This window comes from Phyllobates terribilis, unplaced genomic scaffold (genome assembly GCF_046119375.1).
Source record: "Phyllobates terribilis strain yellow unplaced genomic scaffold, ASM4611937v1 Scaffold_13__5_contigs__length_258822181, whole genome shotgun sequence".
Lineage (NCBI taxonomy): Eukaryota > Metazoa > Chordata > Amphibia > Anura > Dendrobatidae > Phyllobates > Phyllobates terribilis.
Genome location: NW_027362773.1, coordinates 140,202,018 through 140,223,257, shown reverse-complemented (window position 1 = coordinate 140,223,257; position 21,240 = coordinate 140,202,018). Strand labels below are relative to the sequence as shown.

Below are 21,240 nucleotides of genomic sequence, written 5' to 3'. Positions count from 1 at the left end.
TGATTACAGACTCGTGCGCAAGATCAAAATCTTACTGCCTTTTGCTCACGCTGGAGCATAAGTAGTAGTTAAATGATTGCAGTGGGAACTAAGGGAGAAGATCCTGCACTGGAGTTTATAATCAATGCGCAGGCGTGGGATTTCATGTTTAACAGGGAATATAGTGAGCTAAAAACGGGAGAAGTGGTTAAAAACTGTGGGACTTCCTTCACTGCCCAACAATCACATACAACATCAGATCACTCCAATAAGATCTCACACAACTGGATATTTCCATGATCTCATGACCTTGCTTGGTCCTGGCAGGTCAGACTCTCTTGATGCCAGGCATTTATTTTGGTCAACTGGACTGAGCATCAGCAAATCTAATGAAGAGTTGGACAGTCATCTTATTCTCTTATTGCCTTTAGTCAAGAGATTTGCTCTGCGAACACGACGTTGATGTGTCCTCTCTGTGATCAGAATTGCCCATACTGGCCACTATCCGATACTTGTACGTACGCAAAGGTAAGATCTGAACGTTCAGCAAGTGCTCATCTATTATAAGGTTCGTAGGTTGCATGAAATGTCAAGCCCATTGCATTGACATGTTCCATACATCCACATTGGTCACAGAACTTTTATACTAGTATCTACAGATATCCATATCCGTTACACATTATTCCTAATAAGATGTTTTAAAGTGAATATGACAAATGTATCACACATTTGTCATATATTAGCCTAATAGCTAACGACAGAGATCCAGTAAAGTCTGGATCATTATGTATAAAGTGCCAATACAAAAAAGTTTCAGAACTGAACTAAAAATTGATGGAATTAGCCAATAATATTTTGATACAATGTGATCAATCTACTGGAACAACCACCAATAAGGAGGATGAGAGGACGGTGATGTTCCACTTTTAAGTTTTACCTGATACTGCTCTGTCTTTCTCTGTAAAGTACGACCTCTCAGCTTAATTAAGGTGAAATACTATCGATAGTGTAAATTTTGTATCTGGTATTGTATCTCAGCTCCATTTATGAAGGCGTCATTTATACTTTTCGTATATACACAAGAGGATGCTATTTAAAGGGGTTGTCTCATCTAGTTTTCTGGAGCACACAGCTCCCCTAGCTCCCAGCCTCCTGCTTGCCAGGTAGTGATGTTCTCCTGCTGGATTGACAGTTTGGACTAGCTGCAATATCGTGCCACAGGCCTGAATTGTGCCCTCTCAGATACAGCAAGCAGAGCCAGCATCAGAGGAGTGTAATTACATTGAAGCTGGCCACATCAGGAGCTAACAGTGTGTTGCAGGCAGTTCCAGAGCTGCGTTTACAAGCTCTATTAACAAGAGCTTGTTAGCACTGCACATGTTTGACCACCACACTAGACAATAGTGGCCATGAGCAGTAAACAATACATTTGAAAATCCCTCTGTTCTTGAGGAATTTTTAATAAAAAGTAAATTTCAGAGTACCTTGTTCTTACAAACACACTGCAATTTTAAGCATTAAAGAAATAAGAATAATCCTTTAAGAGAGGCAGTATTCCCTGCTGACTGCAATAGAGAGGTGGCTGCACATAGTTCTCTCCATTGATACTTATGAAAGTAAAAAGGCTGTCCACTACTTTTTGATTGACAACCTATACTTTGGATAGGTGATCAATGTCTGATCAGCCAGGTTCCAACACCCGGTACTCCCGCCGATCAGCTGTTATCGGTGTCGGCGACCGGAAGTACTCACTTGCGAAGCTGGCAGTCTTCTGATAGTGGACGCAGCTGGATACTACATATCCGCCTCCTATTCAAATCAATGTGCAGTACCTTGCGGAGACCACTATCAGAAGACGGCTAGCTCTGCAAGCGAGTACTTCCGGCCGGCGGCCACCGACACTGATAACAGCTGAACGGTAGAGGTGCCGGATGTCGGAAACCGACCGATCAGACATTGATTACCTATCCTAAGGATAGGTCATCAATAAAAAAAGTAGTTTTTTGTTTTTTTTTTAAACTGAAATAGCTAAGAAATAATTAAGAAAGATCTGTCAACAGACAGGCATTATTAAATGGATCTCCCAGACTTGATGTGGTTGGTGCGTTGAAAATCCATGTAAGAATAGCTTCATACTCCTTAGAAGCAGAGGGACTTTCAAAAATATTAAAATAAGCTACTGATGAGTCCAACTCCCACTGGATCATTAGGATTATACAGCCACTATGGCAAAGGATTTTGAAAGTAAGTACGCAAAGCAACTCATGTCTAAGGCTATGTTCACACATCATGGATTTTTCAGTGTTTTTTGTGCCTAAACCAGAATGAGATTTTTTTTTTTTCACTGAACTTTATATACACGCATAACAGACAAAAGGAAAGTGAGAAAAATGCTGAAAAAAACGCACCAAAAAAAAGCAAAAAAGCAAGAAAACAGCAACAAAAATCCTGAACAACCTGATCAAGTTTTGCTGCAGAAAATGAACGTTGAAAAAACCATGATGTGTGAACATAGCCTAAGGGTGCATTTATACAGCCCCATAGTGTCCGTTATACCAATGATCGGTTACATGCAAGCCAATCGGCGGTCTTTTAATAGCCTGCTTAGACAGGGTGTCCGCACTTCCATGGGCACAGAACAATATTTCTGTGCACATTAAATATCATTGTTCTTGATAGCACAAGTCCTGATTACACCGGGTGATGTGCTGCTGAATACTGTGATCTTTAAGCAAGATTAAAAATAATTCCATCCAACAAATGAGCGTTTTGCAGGTAAATGGCAGTCTCTTTATTAATAACGCTCGGCCAGAGTAAATGCGTCCTAAGAGCGTTATTAAATACTGTTTACAGTTTGTATTGTAAAATCCAGTGACAGGTCCACTTTAAAAGATTTTTTATTGACATGCTAGAAACGGATACTATTTATGAGAAACTTAAATTTACTGGTGATTTGTTTTTTATTATTATTTTAGAAGAAATTTTCATTTGCGTCGAGACTTTTTGATAAAGATAATTCAATGAAAACATAAAATAAAATCAATTTTCTCATTTTCTTTAATGTGCAGGTTACACATTTATTTGACAACGAGGGCACAGTTTTCTTTGCTATGATAATGGCAGTGTGGGGTAAGAATAATCACTATGAATTGATTGTGTGAAAGTTTTGCAACGTGAATAATGGGGCCAATATTGGTACAGGAGAAAACTAATATTACACCTTCCAATAAGAAACAAGTACTGATAATTAAATGAACAGATCGAGAGAGGATTGGCAGTCCGAAATCGGACATGCTAAATCATTATCTCCTCCGACAATTATCTGTTGGGGTCTCCCATACACATTAGACTTTCTGCCGAACCCATTGATATCGGGCTAATGTGTAGAACAGCCCTAAGTCTCAATGGATACTGTAAAAAAGAGTTCACTTCCTAATGTGCCACTTGTTTAGATGAAAGGAGAGACAATTCATCATTCGGCAGGCGGCTATACTTCCCTTACACATACCCTCTTGGCTTAGTCAAGTATCCATGTGTTCTCAATGGAAAGAGAGCAATAAGTCACGGCCAGACAACATACCTTATTTCTCTTATCTCCCGTTGTGGGAGATTTGGGAAACCCTTTTACACAATAAATGATCGTCTGGATTGGCTCGCCAAAATCTGGTTGGGTTTGGCCAACGTTCATCTGTTGCATATGGACACCTTTATATTTATACATGCTCTCCCGTGTACCTTTAGAAAAAAGTTTGATTTTTTTTCTATGTAAAGATTCATTATGATCTATGTGTTTCCCTTCAGCTACTATATTCTTGGAGCTCTGGAAGAGGCAGAGAGCAAGAGATGTCTCATGGTGGAACCTGTATAGCTGGGATGAGGATGAGGTAGTATTAGATTTTCTTAGGAAATATCCTCAGGTGATGTACAATGTAATTATGGTAAAGGGGTCATATCGACAACCTCTTTTCATATGCCCACTAGGATATTTGGGCATTATAGAGGAAGGTCCCTCCACTTGGCACCACTCTGAGCCTGAATAGACAGTCGCTAACTAGCAGTGACTCTCACTCTGCCATACCAGTCTGCCAAATACTACATGGATAGCCAGAGTTCTGAATGGCCACAATTCATACTATATTTCTAACTTTTGTCCATTCTATGTACATTTTCTCAGAACCAGAAAGATGTGAATTCTCGAATGATCATTTGGGTGGTGATCCTTTTACCTTTTATCTGTTTTCCAATTAAAAAAATACTACATTCAGCCTCTCACTCGCTTGGAATTGCTGCCCCTCAGACAACAGATTGCAGATAATATTACATAGGGAAAAAAGAGATGTGATTTTCTTAGTTTAGTGACCCTTTCATTGACTTTAGTCAAAATTTCAGCTATGAAACATTTTAAAACAGGACTGTACTTAAAAGTAAGCTTCATGGGGGATGTGAGAGGACGCGCCGTTGCAGATCTTCTGCTTAGATCCGGTCATAATCCTGCAAAAAGTCACCGCATTATAGTTCTGCGAACTTATCCTAAATCCGGAGGGTGAGTGGAGTCATCTGGTACCAAATCTCTACCGTGTGGCAAAAGTGGCCATGACATGGCAAAAGACTTGCGCTGGTAAGGAGGGCGTGCAATCCATCAGTGGACAACCTCTTTAATTTTAAGGATTGGGAAAAGAAGAGCATTATTACAGTGAATAATGCTTTAATAGAAGATATCCTTTAAAAGCTTTGAACAACTTCAAGTAGATTTTAACTTGGCACATAATCAATTTTATAAATATCTCCAATTTAGGCACACTTATAGTATGCAAATAAAGAAACAAAACATGACCATAGATAGTAATTCTTTTATTGAGGCTGTCATCGAGGCAAATTCATCTAAAGGATAGATAGCCACTACTTATAGGTATCTAATAACAGAATATTTGAAACACTTTCCTATGCACATCCAAAATAAATGGGCCGAAGATGTAGGAGAACTAGATGATGGCCAACGGAGTAACATTATGGAACTCACCCCACAATTATCCACTATGTGAAGCTCAAAGGTTACCACAACTGTACCTTATACACAGAAAATCCAGAACTCACTATTTTCGGCATAGAATAGGACTAAGATCGGATAACAAATGTCCAAAGTGTGGGGTATGAAGTACCAAGAATATACCTAAATCCTGTAAGATTAATTGGACTCTGGATTGGAAGTGGAAGGACAGTGAAAATGTTATGTATTTGGTATTCTGGTAGGGGTGGGGAGTGAAAGGGGGGATATGTTGGGGGCGATTTACGGAATAATTGTATTTTCTTATATATACAGTACAGACCAAAAGTTTGGACACACCTTCTCATTTAAAGATTTTTATGTATTTTCATGACTTTGAAAATTGTACATTCACACTGAAGGCATCAAAACTATGAATTAACACATGTGGAATTATATACTTAACAAAAAAGTGTGAAACAACTGAAAATATGTCTTATATTCTAGGTTCTTCAAAGTAGCCACCTTTTGCTTTGATGACTGCTTTGCACACTCTTGATGAGCTTCAAGAGGTAGTCACCGGAAATGGTTTTCACTTCACAGGTGTGCCCTGTCAGGTTTAATAAGTGGAATTTCTTGCCTTATAAATGGGGTTGGGACCATCAGTTGTGTTGTGCAGAAGTCTGGTGGATACACAGCTGATAGTCCTTCTGAATAGACTGTTAGAATTTGTATTATGGCAAGAAAAAAGCAGCTAAGTAAAGAAAAACGAGTGGCCATCATTACTTTAAGAAATGAAGGTCAGTCAGTGCGAAAAATTGGGAAAACTTTGAAAGTGTCCCCAAGTGCAGTTGCAAAAACCATCAAGCGCTACAAAGAAACTGGCTCACATGAGGACCGCCCCAGGAAAGGAAGACCAAGAGTCACCTCTGCTTCTGAGGATAAGTTTATCCGAGTCACTAGCCTCAGAAATCGCAGGTTAACAGCAGCTCAGATTAGAGACCAGGTCAATGCCACACAGAGTTCTAGCAGCAGACACATCTCTACAACAACTGTTAAGAGGAGACTTTGTGCAGCAGGCCTTCATGGTAAAATAGCTGCTAGGAAACCACTGCTAAGGACAGGCAACAAGCAGAAGAGACTTGTTTGGGCTAAAGAACCCAAGGAATGGACATTAGACCAGTGGAAATCTGTGCTTTGGTCTGATGAGTCCAAATTTGAGATCTTTGGTTCCAACCACCGTGTCTTTGTGCGACGCAGAAAAGGTGAACAGATGGACTCTACATGCCTGGTTCCCACCGTGAAGCATGGAGGAGGAGGAGTGATTGTGTGGGGGTGCTTTGCTGGTGACACTGTTGAGGATTTATTCAAAATTGAAGGCATAGTGAACCAGCATGGTTACCACAGCAACTTGCAGCGGCATGCTATTCCATCCGGTTTGCGTTTAGTTGGACCATCATTTATTTTTCAACAGGACAATGACCTCAAACACACCTCCAGGCTGTATAAGTGCTATTTGACCAAGAAGGAGAGTGATGGGGTGCTACTCCAGATGACCTGGCCTCCACAGTCACCAGACCTGAACCCAATCGAGATGGTTTGGGGTGAGCTGGACCGCAGAGTGAAGGCAAAAGGGCCAACAAGTGCTAAGCATGTCTGGGAACTCCTTCAAGATTGTTGGAAGACCATTTCCGGTGACTACCTCTTGAAGCTCATCAAGAGAATGCCAAGAGTGTACAAAGCAGTCATCAAAGCAAAAGGTGGCTACTTTGAAGAACCTAGAATATAAGACATATTTTCAGTTGTTTCACACTTTTTTGTTAAGTATATAATTCCACATGTGTTAATTCATAGTTTTGATGCCTTCAGTATAAATTTACAATTTTCATAGTCAGGAAAATACAGAAAAATCTTTAAATGAGAAGGTGTGTCCAAACTTTTGGTCTGTACTGTATGTCTATACGAATTGTCTTAATGTCTTTTTTTATGTTGTTGAAATTGTGAAATGTTCTTGGTAGCGAATAAAAATTATCTGATTTACAAAAAAAAAAAGTAAGCATAATTTTCTCATGCCCGTGACAAGCACCAATTGATAATCAAGCAAGTTGATTGGTGTTCGTTTGCTATCATTAAGGAGAATCTGTCAGCACAAAATGACTGTTCAAACCAAGCACTTACGTTCGGTGCAGCCTTGGAATGGCAAAAAAAAAAACAGTACACTTTCCCTCCTACATGTTTTTCATCGATCTCCACCCCTCTTCCTTGATTGACAGCTCTGGCTTTACAGAAGCCGGAAAAGGACAGTGATAGATGGGAAAACAAATAAGTGGGAAGGTGTATTGAACTGTTTGGCCACACCAAGCGCATGTGCTTGTACTGAACAGTCATTTTGTGCTGACAGTCTACCTTTAACATGTTACAATAATTTATAGTATATTTCCAATGAGCGGTTGCCCAAACAATGATATGAGAGATCACATGGTTATTAATAAGGCATCCCTATTTGCCAGCAATAACTTTATTGTAATGTTAGCAGTAGTTAACCTTTCTATCAACCCTTTCGGCGAGCATGCTCGGGTGCTCGCCGAGTATCTTCAGCGTGCTTGGGTGTTATGTTTTCGTCACTTAGTGCTCATGATTTGCGATTGTTTGACCGTTTTTATACATGTGAGGAATGCCTAAGAAACAAGCATTCCTCACATGTATTAAAGCTGTCAAACAGTCGCAAATCATGCACACAGCTTGACTAAAACATAACACCCAAGCACGCTGAAGATACTCTGGAAACACACGAGCATGCTCATAAATCTCGAGTAACGAGCATGGTCGCTCATCACTAGTTAGAACAGATAATCCTCTAATCTCACGAATTTCATTAAAATGTGTTTTTATAATAAACTTTTTGTAGTTCCTTTAGCACATACTGTACATAGTAAGCACCGCTTGTTTTTGTGCAGGAGGAGCTGGCTTTGGAGCTGATCAATGATCCAGACTGCAGCATTCAGACACATCAGCATTCTTATCTGCGCTCTACTTTAGTTCTATTGGGAGTGGCTGCTGTGGTATGGATTTCACATTACTATATGTAAAGCCAATATAGGCATTGATCTGTGCCAGTAACATTGGCCTAACCTGTGCTTTTTTTCATCTCTGTCCTCCAGATAGCCATTCTGATTGGCATCGCACAAGCTCTAGTGGTATACCGAGTTGTAGCGACTGTGTTCTTCATGCGTTCATCTTGGCAATGGCTAAGCGATCATGCCAATACTGCTTCTGTCATGTCTGGAGCTGTCCTTCATTACCTCACTATTGTCATCATGACTAAGGTAGCTGGTTCAGAAGTACAATGTAGATCTTGCAAGGGTTGGGCTAGTGCATAGTTGATGATCTTTGCCATGCAAAAGTCACGGCAATGAGTGGGGTTGATGTATTTGTGATGTGTCAGCCATGAAAAATTACTTTTTGCTATATCATTTGCACACTACAAGTATCAGAGGTTGTCATTTAAAATGTGTTGACTTGGGGAGATTAGCTGATACCCCCAGGTACCAAACTGGCAACCCCAGCAAAACGCACATTTTGCAAAGGGATGCCAGGGCCAGCCAGGCATCCCTCTGCATTGGGAAGTATACTACTCTGTTGAATGCCCATCCATAGAAAGCAAAGACTGCTTGAGCCTACCAGAATAGTAGTTGCTTGTACAGAATGGCTCCCAATTCTGGCTCAGAGGTGGATCTAGATCACTGTTCCCCAACTGCGGACCACCAGAGCCACCAACAGGTAATGTTTTCAGAATTTCCTTAGTATTAAACAGCTGATGAAATTGTTGCCAGTGCAAGTGAGCAGATATCACCTGGGCAATACTCAGGAAATCCTGAAAACATGATCTGTTGGTGGCTCTGGAGGACCGGAGTTGGAGAACGCTGATCTAGAACATGGATCCTCTTTCTGTAATGCCTCGATAAAGCACTTGACAGGAGTTGCCTTTTAATGGATCCACTTTCTATTGACTGCTATGGAAAGGAAAAAGCAGTGCATGTCATCAAGTGTGGCACTTTTGAATTATGGCGGCCATCGTACAGCTAAAACTGTTGCTGTAGTTTAGCTGCTTGTTGAATAACAATACGAAATTTATTAACCCAAATATGTACATATGTATATATGGCTTTCACAACCAAAATCTTAAGGCCCATTTAGATGGGCTGATAATTGAGAATAAGTGTCCTTATGAACACTCGTTCCCCAATCAATGACCCAACTGGATGGGTATTAAGATTTTGGTAATAATGGTTGCTCCCAATTCTCGGCCCATCTAAACAGACTGGCGATTACTCAACAAATGAGCAAAATCGCCAGCTTATCTGGTGGAAACATTTTTTTAAATGATCTGGTGGGATCATTATTTTTCTGTGGGCACACAAAATAATTGTATTAACAATCGTTCTACATGCATAGAACATTTGTCAGCTTGTCTATAAAGGACATTAAACAACTTCGGTATAATCAATCAGTGATCATTCAATGGCTGGGATCAGGCAGTGCATCAAAATTGGCTACATACAAGCCGATCAGCGGTCATCTTCTGGCCTGACAAGCAAACAAACAATCTACAGACACAGAACAATTGTTAGTACAATCGTTCTGTACACATGGAATATCATGTTATCAGCAGAACAGGGCGATATGCTGCCAATAATGCTGATTATTATGAATGCACCCAACGAACAGGTGTTTTGCTCATTCTTAGGTTGATTGTTGTTCTGTTTAAATGGACTGATAGTCGGCAACCAGCGTTCAAACATTTTTTGACAATTGTTGGCTCATCTAAATGGGCTTCGTTCTATTCTTCTTAGGTATCAGGCCAAAAAGACCTATTAAATCTGTGTGCCAGGAACTCGGGACATTTTAGTTTGGCGGGAGGTTACTGTAGAGATTTTTAGTAAAAGTTTAATTATGTTAGCACTTCTTATCTGAGATCCATTTTATCTTTGCAGGTGAATCGTGTAATCTCCACTCATTTATGTAACTTGGGTGAGTTGCTTGAATTTACTCTACCTTTGAAGTAATACAAAATAGACAATATAACAACACTACACATAAATGTAAGAAACATAAGAGAAATACCATAATTGTGTGTCCACCAAATGGTGCATGGAAGTAAAGCATAAGCCTAATATGGATCTAAAACCAAAATAAATGAGCAATTAATGCATGTTGTTACCGGTCCGGGTGGTGGAACCTCTGTGCTGCAGTGCAAGGAGGGACTAGAGGGGCGTGACTAAGTGCCTACTCGCCCTGACCAAGGTCGCACGGCGGCTCAATCGACTCCGTGAACCAGGGATGGACCGAGCAGGGGGACCAGGTGCCACTCTGGGACCGACCTTGTGTGAGAGCAGGTGACTCCCATGGGTCAGATGGCAGGAACTGACTGGTACAGCGGATGCGCACGGCAGAAAGGCTGACGGGTGGTCTGGATAGATAAGCAGGCTGGTTCGGCAGATAGCCAGATGGGTGCTCCGGGTAGGCAAGCTGGCAGGCACGACAGGTAACAGGTAGGTGCTCCAGGTAGGCAGGCTGGTATGCACTACAGGTAACAGGCAGGTGCTTCCAGGTAAGCAGGCTGGCGGACACGGCAGGTAACTGGCAGGCAGACTGGCGGGCAGGACTGACAGGCAGCGGGACCTGAGGGATGAAGCAAGTGTTAGCACACAGAACAACAACCTTGCACAGGCACCTCCATATTGGAGGAGGTGCTTTAAATAGGGGAAGTCCTCTGGCCATTGGCCGGGGACTTCTTAGGACGGCGCGCACGGTCCCTTTAAGAGGGAGGGAGCGCGCGCCCTAAGTATAGTGCCCGGGAAGCTGCACGACCGGAGCCGGAAGACGCCAGAGCAGGGCCGTGGCAGTGAGGGGAACGGCGTTTCTGTCCGGCAGGAGGCAGAGACGTCGATGCTACACATGTCATAATAAAATATTTGTTAATTAGTATCCATATAAAAATGGCAACATTAAAAATGAGTCATATGATAAATAAAAACATCACGGAAGAGGAGAATATAATCATAATTGCAAAAGGGAATACATGATGACTTTGTAAAAAGTGAATCAATACAAAAAAATGTAAAAATGAGTAAGGTGTTCAAAAATGTATGATCGAAAGGAATAATCAATAAAGTGCAAGTGCAAAAACCGAACTGATCATGTCTGGAAATATCATCGGTGCCATACTAATAAATCAAGATAATATGATTTGTTGGCGGGTCTTGAGGACTAGAGTTGAGGTACGTTGCCCTACACCACAATATGAGGCATTGGCATGTGTGGCATCATGACACAAATTATTACTCACTAATTCTCACGGAATTGGGAAGAAAAAAACCTTGGTGGGCTCTGTGTAAAATCATAAGCATAGTATGAGAATAGATTTTCAGTGGGTGCATTGTTCAAGATTTGTTTGACACAGATCCAAAATCCAGTCTTATGCATGGATCTAGAATTTCACTATTAGAGAGCTCTTTTTAGTTCTCTTCTTCTGTAGCAGAAAACCCAAAGTCACCTGTTGCTCTACTACAGGGTTCCCCAACTCCAGTCCTCAAGAGCCACCAACAGGTCATGTTTTCAGGATTTCCTAAGTATTGCCCAGGTGATGGAATAATTGCCTGTGCAGGTGATGGAATTATCACATGGGCTAAAGAAATCCTTATCTAGCAGAATAAATATTTAATACCTATGGCCAGGTCATTCATGTTACTGTTCTCCCTACTGACAAGAAAACCGAGCAACATATCGGGAATCTATGACTGCTTGTAAGAGGAACAGAAAGTTTTTGGGATGGCTATGAAATACTGTAAATATCAGTATTGGCAATGATGACGTTGACGCTATAAAATAAGGTGCGGTTATACAGATCACATTTGCAAGATAACATTCCTTTTCTATCTCAAGAGAAACCTCGGACTTTTACTGAACGAGAAAACAGCTTCACATCCAAAGTGTTTACATTTCAATTCGTCACCCACTTCTCGTCCCTCTTCTACGTGGCGTTCTTCCTGGGAAGGTAACTGACTATTATTACCACCATGTGATGGGTGATATTATCTTTGAAAGATGCTTTTCCTACGCTAAGTGTCCTTTGCCATAAATTCTAGGTATCTTTTGAATTTAGAAATAAATGATGTGCTATATTGTGGTCTTATGTTGGTCACCTCATGGAATATGACTATAATAATACTCCTAGATGTGAACCATAGCAATTGATGAAAATATACATTGAGTAGGTTGGGTATTTTTTACATCTGTTAGTTAAATACCATTGTCTGTTTCTTAGATTAGAGGTTGAGGAACTAATTATTGGTCATGAAGCTTTAATTTATACATGTATTAATCACATGGTGATTATGCTGACATAGCTATGTCTTCAGTACATGATACGTTTCTTGAATATTAATAATAGTTCAGATTGTTTCATAATCTAATCCCTGCTGGATTTTCTGGAAATTGGAAACTTGAAAACAGGCCTTATACTCGGGCTCTTTGATTTTACTTCTAGCAATAAACATAAGTCCGAACTGCATAAAAATTATGCTGTTAAACAGGCCAACAGGCATTTTAGTAGTCCAGCGGGGGAGGTTATGAATGCATATACCAGTGTTGATAGGTCTTCTGATAAAATTTGCACGTCTCGTGGACCAGAGAGCAGAAAAATGAAGGCTTAAAAGTGGTTAATATTTGGTTTCTAAGAAACTTGCCCATCTATAACTACACTCAAATTGCATGCCTGATCTGAGCTTTGAAGGGTTATTAGGGTTTGATCTCCAACAAAAAGACCTTCGGTTTTGTCCTGTTCAGTTGTAGTCAGCAGGCATTCATCAATTCTTGTAATTAAGCTAAGCAGGGCTGTACTGCTGGCAATGAGTCCTTGATTTCTTGCTTCAGGGTTGTGTCAGGTATAACTGGGAAACATCAGCAGAGCAGTTGTATGCCAGATCCATAGTTCTAGGATATTATGCCTAATGGAAGCATGTAATTTACAAACCTCATTGAGGACAAAATCAAACTTTGTGGTACTCTGTATTTTGAAGGGCCTAGTGAAGAGGATGAGGCACCAATAGACACTCTTTGGGTCTTTCAGCCAAGAAGAAACTGACCCAATGAAGAACTATGTCATCAATTCAGTAGAATTCCTTAAAGGGTATCAGTCACCCCATTTAAGCATTTTTAGCTAATGATATGGGCATGAAGGTTGAATAAAGCTGAAACTAGTCATACCTGTATGACTCCTTGATGATGCCATGTTCATTAAAAATCATCTTTTTTTGTTTTGATCTGCCAGGCTATGACGTACGCTTCCCAGAAGATAAGACTGCCTCCTCTCTCATTATACTAGACTTCTCCTCCCCCTCTTCCCTGCTTCCCTTTGACGTCAGGTGCAGGATTTCCTGCCGCGCACCTGACATCAAAGGCAAGCAGCGAAGAGGGGGAGGAGAAGTCTAGTATAATGAGAGAGGAGGCAGTGTTATCTTTTGGGCAGCATACGCCGCATTGCCTGGAAGAACAAAACTAAAAAAGATGATTTTTAATGAACAAGGCATCATCAAGGAGGCATACAGGTATGACTAGTTTCAGCTTTATACGACCTGTATGCCCATATTATTAGCAAAAAATGCTCCAATGGGGTGACAGGTACCCTTTAAAGCGCCTCTCTAGCGTTTTTTTTTTTTATTGCAGCGCTGGAGTGGTGCTACTAAACTAATTTCCCTGTCCCCAGTCTCATACTTACCAGCCACCGTCTTCAGCTGTTATCGGTGCCGCTGCAGTCGGCCTCCAGCAGTTTGTGACCTGCTGATCGCTCCAGTCACAACTCCATGTAAGTCTATGAGAGCTAGAAGAAGGCTTTCATAGACTTGCATTGAGAGCTTGTGACCGCTACCTCTGACTACCGGTCATACATAAGTTGCAGGCGCAGGAACGAAGCGGCACCAGGAAGAGCTGAAAATGGCAGCTGGTGAGTATAATGCTAGGCTCAGGGGACTTAGAATAGTAGCACCAGTCCAGCGCTAAAATGAAAAAAAAGGTTGTATTGATGGTTTAAGTCTTTTTATTAAGATGTTTGGTCAACTATGTCAAAGGCTGCAGAGAGATCTAAGATGATCAGGATGGTGAAGTCACCCTTGTCTCTTGCCATGAGCCGATCTTTTATTACTCGTATGAGTGCTGATTCTGCTGTTTTTTCCTCATGTCAGATCGGAAAGGGCCATAGATGCAATCGCCTAATAATCTGGTAGCTAGTTGGACAGTAACAGTTTTTTTAATAACTTTCCATAGGTAGGGCAGGTTAGAGACAGGTCTGTAGCTGCTTACAATTTAACTTTTGATGGACCCCTCAAGCAGAAAGGGATTGTCCTAATCATGTAACCCCTTTAAAGTTAATCCTTTAGCCCAATATGACTTTTGAGTTTCCTAAATAAATATGGAAATTTAACTAAAACCTTTCTTTCATTAACAGAATTAATGGATACCCAGGAAACTATATTCGTATTGCTGGAGAGTGGAGGCTCGAAGAAGTGAGTGCACTTATCTTTGGGATTTGTTGGGTCAGAGGATCTGTGTAGTTTCTAACATCCATCTCTCATGACTCTCTCAGTGTCACCCAAGTGGATGCATCACCGACCTGTTTATACAGATGTGTATTATCATGATCCTTAAACAGACGCTCAGTAATTGCATGGAATTTCTGTCCCCGTGAGTATAAGCCATCACTTGTGCAAGATGTAATGTGAAACCTTTCGTTGTTGGAGCCCTGATATGTAGAGATCTCTGGGGTCCTTGTGTCTGGCTTTATGACATTACCAGTACTTGGCACCTTCAGTATAAATTAATACCCCCCCCCCTTCCAGGGTCCATAATACATAATACATCAGTCTGGTGTCTCAGTGGTCAGCAGTATGAATCAGGGACAGTCTTTCACCTTGCAAACGCGTATATTTTCCACTGATCCTATGTGGTGTTTCAGAGGAAAAAAAATGTAAACACGGGCCAGGAACAAGAAGACAAGTCTCTGGGATGTGTCCCCGCTGACCTAACCCCACCAGTCTCTACTAGAGTGACAGGTCCCTCCCTAATTGTGTATAGGGAGAGACTTATCAATCTAGTTGAGTGTTGCAGATAGCAGCGGGTGGGAGGGTGGCTCACCCACAGCGGGTGGGAGGGTGGCCCCCAGTGACTAGTCTTGGTGCCACCCCAGTCTTCTTGTTGGAACACACACCAGTGACTAGTCTTCTTGGTCACCTTGTTTCTGCTTAAACAGTTTTCTCTGAAATGACTTAGTGTTTTAGTGTAAAACATTGGAACCTCCTCCTGTTTCTTGCTACCCATGGTTCAGGCAGCATGAATGACTCGACGGGTTCACTTTAAAGGCTCAAGGTGTCATGTTTTGGAGTCTAGGAGAAACCCAAGATCCCTTTATGTCACAACACCAGGAATGTATAATTGTGGGAGATCCAGTACATACAATGAAACCTCTTTGAGATAACCACCCAAAATGACATTGTAAAGTGGTCTTCTAGGATGTGGTCTTCTCAAAGAAGATGGCAAGTATGCATCATTTATGATGAAAATGAAAATATGTGTCAGTAAAACTGGCCTGGATAAATGGTGGTCTTCTCGAAGAGGTTTAACTGTATTTGAGTGATCATGTTTTTTAGGTTTATGTAAGAATTGTTTTCCCTTTGATGCTTAGACATTGAATGAAGATCGTCAACTTTTAGTTGAAGAGAATAAAGTAATCTAAATAATTGTCCATAAACTAGAATTTGTATACCCAGCAGTGTTATTCCATATGGATAATTGATCTCATCAATATCTAACAACTAACCTTTTCTCTATAGATTCCTAAAATATAAGTTCCGCAAATGGAAGGATAGGCGGAGTCGGGTGCACAGTGAGCAGGGATCAGAAGACCATATAACTGAAGCATGGAGAACAAATTACAGACTGGGTGAAGTCCATATCTTCAGTTTGTTTGATGAATTTCTGGAAATGGGTGAGCCTTGCATATGTAATGAAAAAGTAAATGTTGTCTGCCCTATGTTTTGCATTTTGTAACATGTGATCAATCTCTTGTGCCACTCTCAATAGTCATCCAATACAGTTTCACAACCATCTTTGTGGCTGCCTTCCCTCTTGCCCCACTCCTTGCCTTCATCAACAATGTGCTGGAAATCCGTCTTGATGCCATTAAAATGACTCGCTTACAGCGCCGCATGGTGCCAAGAAAAGCAAATGACATTGGTGAGATGTTTAAAGGGCTGGACTTACCATGGTTCTTATTTTATACATTTATATACTTGCATGAGTTTTTACTGAAGGATCACCTAGTCTGACCTGTTTGGTGCCCCATTCTCCCTGATGTGGCTCCTTTTCGTCCTTCTTGATTGATGGGTGGGAATTTACCCTGCCTGATGTGCATACTTGCTATATTTAGCCATGTGGCTTCATGGAGATGAGTAACTTTCAGAAACTGTAGAAAGATCCCTATTACAAGTCCTTCTCCACTCCTTCCATTGCTTGGTACAAAAAATCTTCTGGGAGTAGGAGAGATCTCTTCTTTTTCCAGGAGCTTCCCAGATGTTCTAGGAGAACTGCCAAGTATACCATTTGACTACCAGGCAGAGGGGAGCGGTGGGTCCAAATGGGTCATCAGTTTCTGTCCTTCCAACACTTCCAACCTACACTTGTGTTTTTACTTCAAAGTTAGCTGCAGCATCTGCAGATATATCACTCGGCTGCATGAATAGTTTCCATTTCTACGGTGCAGCCTATGCTTCATTATAGCATGCACTTCCTTCATAGTAGTTATCACTTAATCTATTCTAGAATAGAATGTGGTGCATGCTTGAATAAAGTATGGGCTGCGCTCTAGAAAAAAAAGAGCTGCTCATGTAGCCGATACCTATGGATCTTAAGAGTAGAATGCTCATTCCTAGGAATGCTCATCTCGCTATAATCAGGCAGTGTAACCAGGCTGCCGATGAATAGATTAATGAACAAAACATTCGTTCATCTGGTGAAATTAATTTTAAGCTTCCTTAAACATCACCGTTCTCGGTGGCACATTGTCCTGTGTAAACACAACATGTGCTGCCGAGTCCAATGACAGTCAATGTGCAAAGAACAATTGTGTTACGGTACATTCTGTGCGTGTGGTAGAGTGGTCGGCCTGTTAAAACAGGCTATCAAATGACTGCCGGGTCATTCAATGCCATGGGTGAGCTTGTCTAAATCCACACTTGGGCTCTTGGAGGAGGATATAGTAGTAGACTAAGGAAAGATCATGAAAAGTCCTGTTTAAAAAAAAAAAAAACACAATTGCCCTCTCCAGCTTAAATTTGTTGATAGCAGTGTAGGATATATTGAATTAACTATAGATAAAACTTTAGGTTTATTGTCCATTTTATCTAGTACAGTAAAGTATTGTGACAATGGCTGTTTGCTTGTTTTTCAGGTATCTGGTTGCAAGTTTTAGAAGCAGTGGGTGTTTTAGCGGTCATCACTAATGGTCTGGTCATTGCAATTACGTCTGACTTCATCCCCAGGCTTATATATAAATATGCATATGGACCTTGTGCACAGGGGCAAAATGAAATAGAGTAAGACATAGTACAGTGATGATTTCTCTAAATGTATTATTTATTACCCTTTCCCTCTAATCACACTCATGTACACACATTTCCATTCCTATGCTTAGGAGGTTTGCACAATTTTGCAATAAATCAAATGCATGTTATCAAGAAGATAGATGAATGGGAATATGGCAGCTGGATCAGACCACACGTGGTTTCTCTGTAGTCTGAAACTATGTAATCAAGACTTTTTGCTTATCTGTCATAGACATGCAAAGATATGATATACACTGCTCTGAAAAAGTATTCATATCATGTGAACTTTTCCAAAAATTTTTATTTTACACCCACAAACTTAAATTTATTTTATTGGGATTTTATGTGATATACCAACACAAAGTAGTAAGTATTTGTGAAGTGTAAAGAAAATGATACAGGGTTTTCTAAATATTATTTTTTAAAAAAATCTGCAAATTGTGACGTGCATTCGAATTCAACGCCCTATAGACTGATACTTTGTAGGACCACCTTTCGTTGAAATTACTACTGCACGTCTTTTGTGGTATGTCCCTACCAGCTTTTCATATCTAGAGGCTGAAATATTTGCACATTCTTCTTTGCAAAATAGCTCTAGCTCAGTGAGATTGGATGGATATGTCTGTGAACTGCAATTTTCAAGTCTTGCCACAGATTCTCAATGGGATTTAGGTCTGGACGGTGACTGGGCCATTCACACATGAATATGCTTTGATCTAAGCCATCCATTGTAGCTCTGACAGTATGTTTAGGGTTGTTGTCCTGCTGGAAGGTGAAACTATGCCCCATGAAAGGGACACAGCTAGCATGTAGAAGAAGGTGCTCTGGTCAGCTGAGACCAAACTTTTAAGGCTAAATGAAAAGTGCTATGTGTGGCAGAACACATAACACTGCCATCACCCTGAAAACACCATTCCCACTGTCAAACATGGCGGTGGCAGCATCATGTTGTGGGGATACTTTTCTTCAGCAGGGACAGGAAAGCTGGTCAGAGTTGATGGTAATATGGATGGAGCTAAAAACAGTGCAATCCTGGAGGAAAACCTGTTAAGAGGCTGCAAAAGACTTTACACTGGGGCATAGGTTCACCTTCCAGCAGGACACCAACCCTAAACATGGTTCAGATCAAAGCATATTCATGTGTGTAAATGACCCAGTCACAGTCCAGACCTAAATCCCGTTGAGAATCTGTGGCAAGACTTGAGAATTGCTGTTCACAGACTCCTCCATCCAATCGCACTGAGCTAGAGCGCGTGTGCAAAGAAGAGAGGGCAAAACTTTCAGCCCATAGAGGTGCAAAGCTGGTAGAGACATAGCCTGTAATGCCCATACCTAACAAGCACCAATTGACTCTCATTAATAGCTTTTTAGATACATGGAGGCTGTATAGTGGTGCATGAAAGGCTCTGAATGTGAACCCTTCAGAATTTTCCATGTTTCTGCACCCAAGTCCTAAAATTAGATAAAATCCAACAAATAAGTACAAAATTTATTTTTTTTTTGAGGAAAATGATTCAATATCCCATGTCTGAGTTTGACAAAAGTATGGGAACCTTTAGAATTAGATATTATTTTGAAGGTTAAATTAGAGTTTGGTGTTTTCAATCAATGGGACTACAATCACGTTTGAGTAGGTGACATGTATTATTTAAACAGGGATCTAACAAAGTCTGATCTTTACAACACATTTGTGGAAGTGTATAATGGGCTGAAGAGAGGAGATTTCTGAGGACCTCAGAAGAGTTGTTGATGCTCTTCAGGCTGGAGAAGGTTACAAAACCATCTCTAAAGACTTAGGACTCCAGCAATCCACAGTCAGACAGATTGTGTACAAATTGAGGAAATTCAAGAACATTTTTACACAATTACTCCAAGCCGATGTGCAGGACTAATCAACAAATATTGGAAACATTTAGGTGCAATTATTGCTGCAAAAGGGAGTTATACCAGATACTGAAAGCAAAGGATCACATACTTTAGCCACACACAGACATGTGATATTGGATCATTTTCCTCAATAAAAAAGAACAAAGTCTAATATTTTTGACTCCTTTGTTTGATTTGGTTCCAATTATTAACTTTTAGGACTAGTAAGAAAATGTGATGTAGTTTTACATCAAAATTGTGCAGAAATATGGAAAATGGTGAATGGTTCACAAACTTTCAAGCACCACTATAAGTATCATACTACAAGCCATTATATAGCCATACATTTACAATAGTCGCAGACTGCCATTAATAGAATGATGCCAATTTGTTTAGTAATGGTTTTTCCCTCTCCTTTTCAGCTGTCTGACCGGATATATTAACCAGAGTCTATCAGTATTTCGTACACAAGACTTTGACAGGCGGACACAAGTGTCAGAAATCATCTACCCAAACACCACAGAGTGCAGGTACATTTAAAGCCTACCCCATACACTTACCTAGCTGTCGGATGAACGATGGTTCAGCTGATTGTTCGGCTGGCAGCTTTCTCATCAGACTTTCCCATATACAAGAACACTTGCTCTGCCGAGCACTCCTGTGTTCTGTATGCAAGAGACGCTGCCAGACATCTCTGGTGGCTCATTTCTTATAGTAAGGATTGGCAGTCCAAAATTGGACCCGTCGGACCCTTATCTTCCCTGACATCATCTGCCGGAGGCCCCATACACATTACATTGTGTTAGTCTAATGTGTATGGTATACACAATGCTTGTTTAGTGCTGTGTATACAGTGGACAAGAAGGCACAGACAGTAATAAACTTTTCATTTGCATAAGAATTAAAATTATTTTCTCAGGCACTGTATGAGTAACAGGTACAGTGCTAGTAAGGTTATTATAGTGGCTAAGTCACCTACAACACTGTATAGCCCACTGAAAATGCATTTTGGGAGTGAAGGCCTCCTTTTAAACAGGGTTTGCCATTTTGAACACCCCTTCATTTTGCTGGTCTAAAATATAACACTAAATACCGTAACACCTCCCCCCTTTTCATAACCAACATTTTTGTAAAACAATTGTCGTATTGGACTAAAGTAATATTCTTCACACTTCTTTTATTATATTGGTATAGTATTTTCATCTCATCTACCCAATTTGCACTTTTTTTAATTTTACAATTTTTTTCTTCAGATATCGTGATTACCGTAATACTGACTACTCATTTTCTGTGCAGTTCTGGCATATCTTTGCTGCTCGTCTTGCATTTGTCATCATATTTGAGGTGAGCAGTGTGTAATATGTGGTTTCTGTGGATCTGGATTTATGCTGTGTATTTTTGGAAGTTGTTTTCTGGGAGTCATGTCCTAACCTAAATATAGGCCTTCAGTGTTTATCCCTCAGAAAATAACTAAGATATTCTATATCTTACTTTGTTATTATGTTATCTCATTTTCCTTTGTTTAATCTTGTGCTGATTTGTTTCTTGTCACAATTTCAGCACGTGGCTGTATGCATAAAGTTTATTGCTGCTTGGTTTGTACCAGATATCCCTCAGTCAGTGAAGAATACTAGCCTAGAGAAGAAACATCAAGATCTTTTGAACGAGCTCGGGTAATTTTCCAGAAGTCCCCAAGATTGTACAATAATGCATATTATAGCCAATAGATGTCATGTTTACCAGAATATCCCAAGC

The 21,240-nt window shown here is 40.6% G+C and overlaps 1 protein-coding gene across 2 annotated transcripts in view; it reads left to right on the top strand.

Moving 5' to 3' along the window:
* The window catches only part of ANO9 (anoctamin 9), a 76,434-nt gene that overhangs the window by 54,104 nt on the left and 1,090 nt on the right, over positions 1–21,240 (top strand). For both annotated transcript variants that reach the window (XM_073658737.1, XM_073658736.1), the window contains exons 9-23: positions 411–507; positions 3,048–3,108; positions 3,781–3,863; positions 7,921–8,025; positions 8,125–8,289; positions 9,958–9,994; positions 11,909–12,020; positions 14,469–14,526; positions 14,607–14,704; positions 15,850–16,004; positions 16,100–16,252; positions 17,466–17,610; positions 19,908–20,015; positions 20,739–20,829; positions 21,046–21,158. In XM_073658737.1, the coding sequence (XP_073514838.1) occupies positions 411–507; positions 3,048–3,108; positions 3,781–3,863; positions 7,921–8,025; positions 8,125–8,289; positions 9,958–9,994; positions 11,909–12,020; positions 14,469–14,526; positions 14,607–14,704; positions 15,850–16,004; positions 16,100–16,252; positions 17,466–17,610; positions 19,908–20,015; positions 20,739–20,829; positions 21,046–21,158 (1,581 nt within the window). The remainder of the gene's footprint in view (positions 1–410; positions 508–3,047; positions 3,109–3,780; positions 3,864–7,920; positions 8,026–8,124; positions 8,290–9,957; positions 9,995–11,908; positions 12,021–14,468; positions 14,527–14,606; positions 14,705–15,849; positions 16,005–16,099; positions 16,253–17,465; positions 17,611–19,907; positions 20,016–20,738; positions 20,830–21,045; positions 21,159–21,240) is intronic.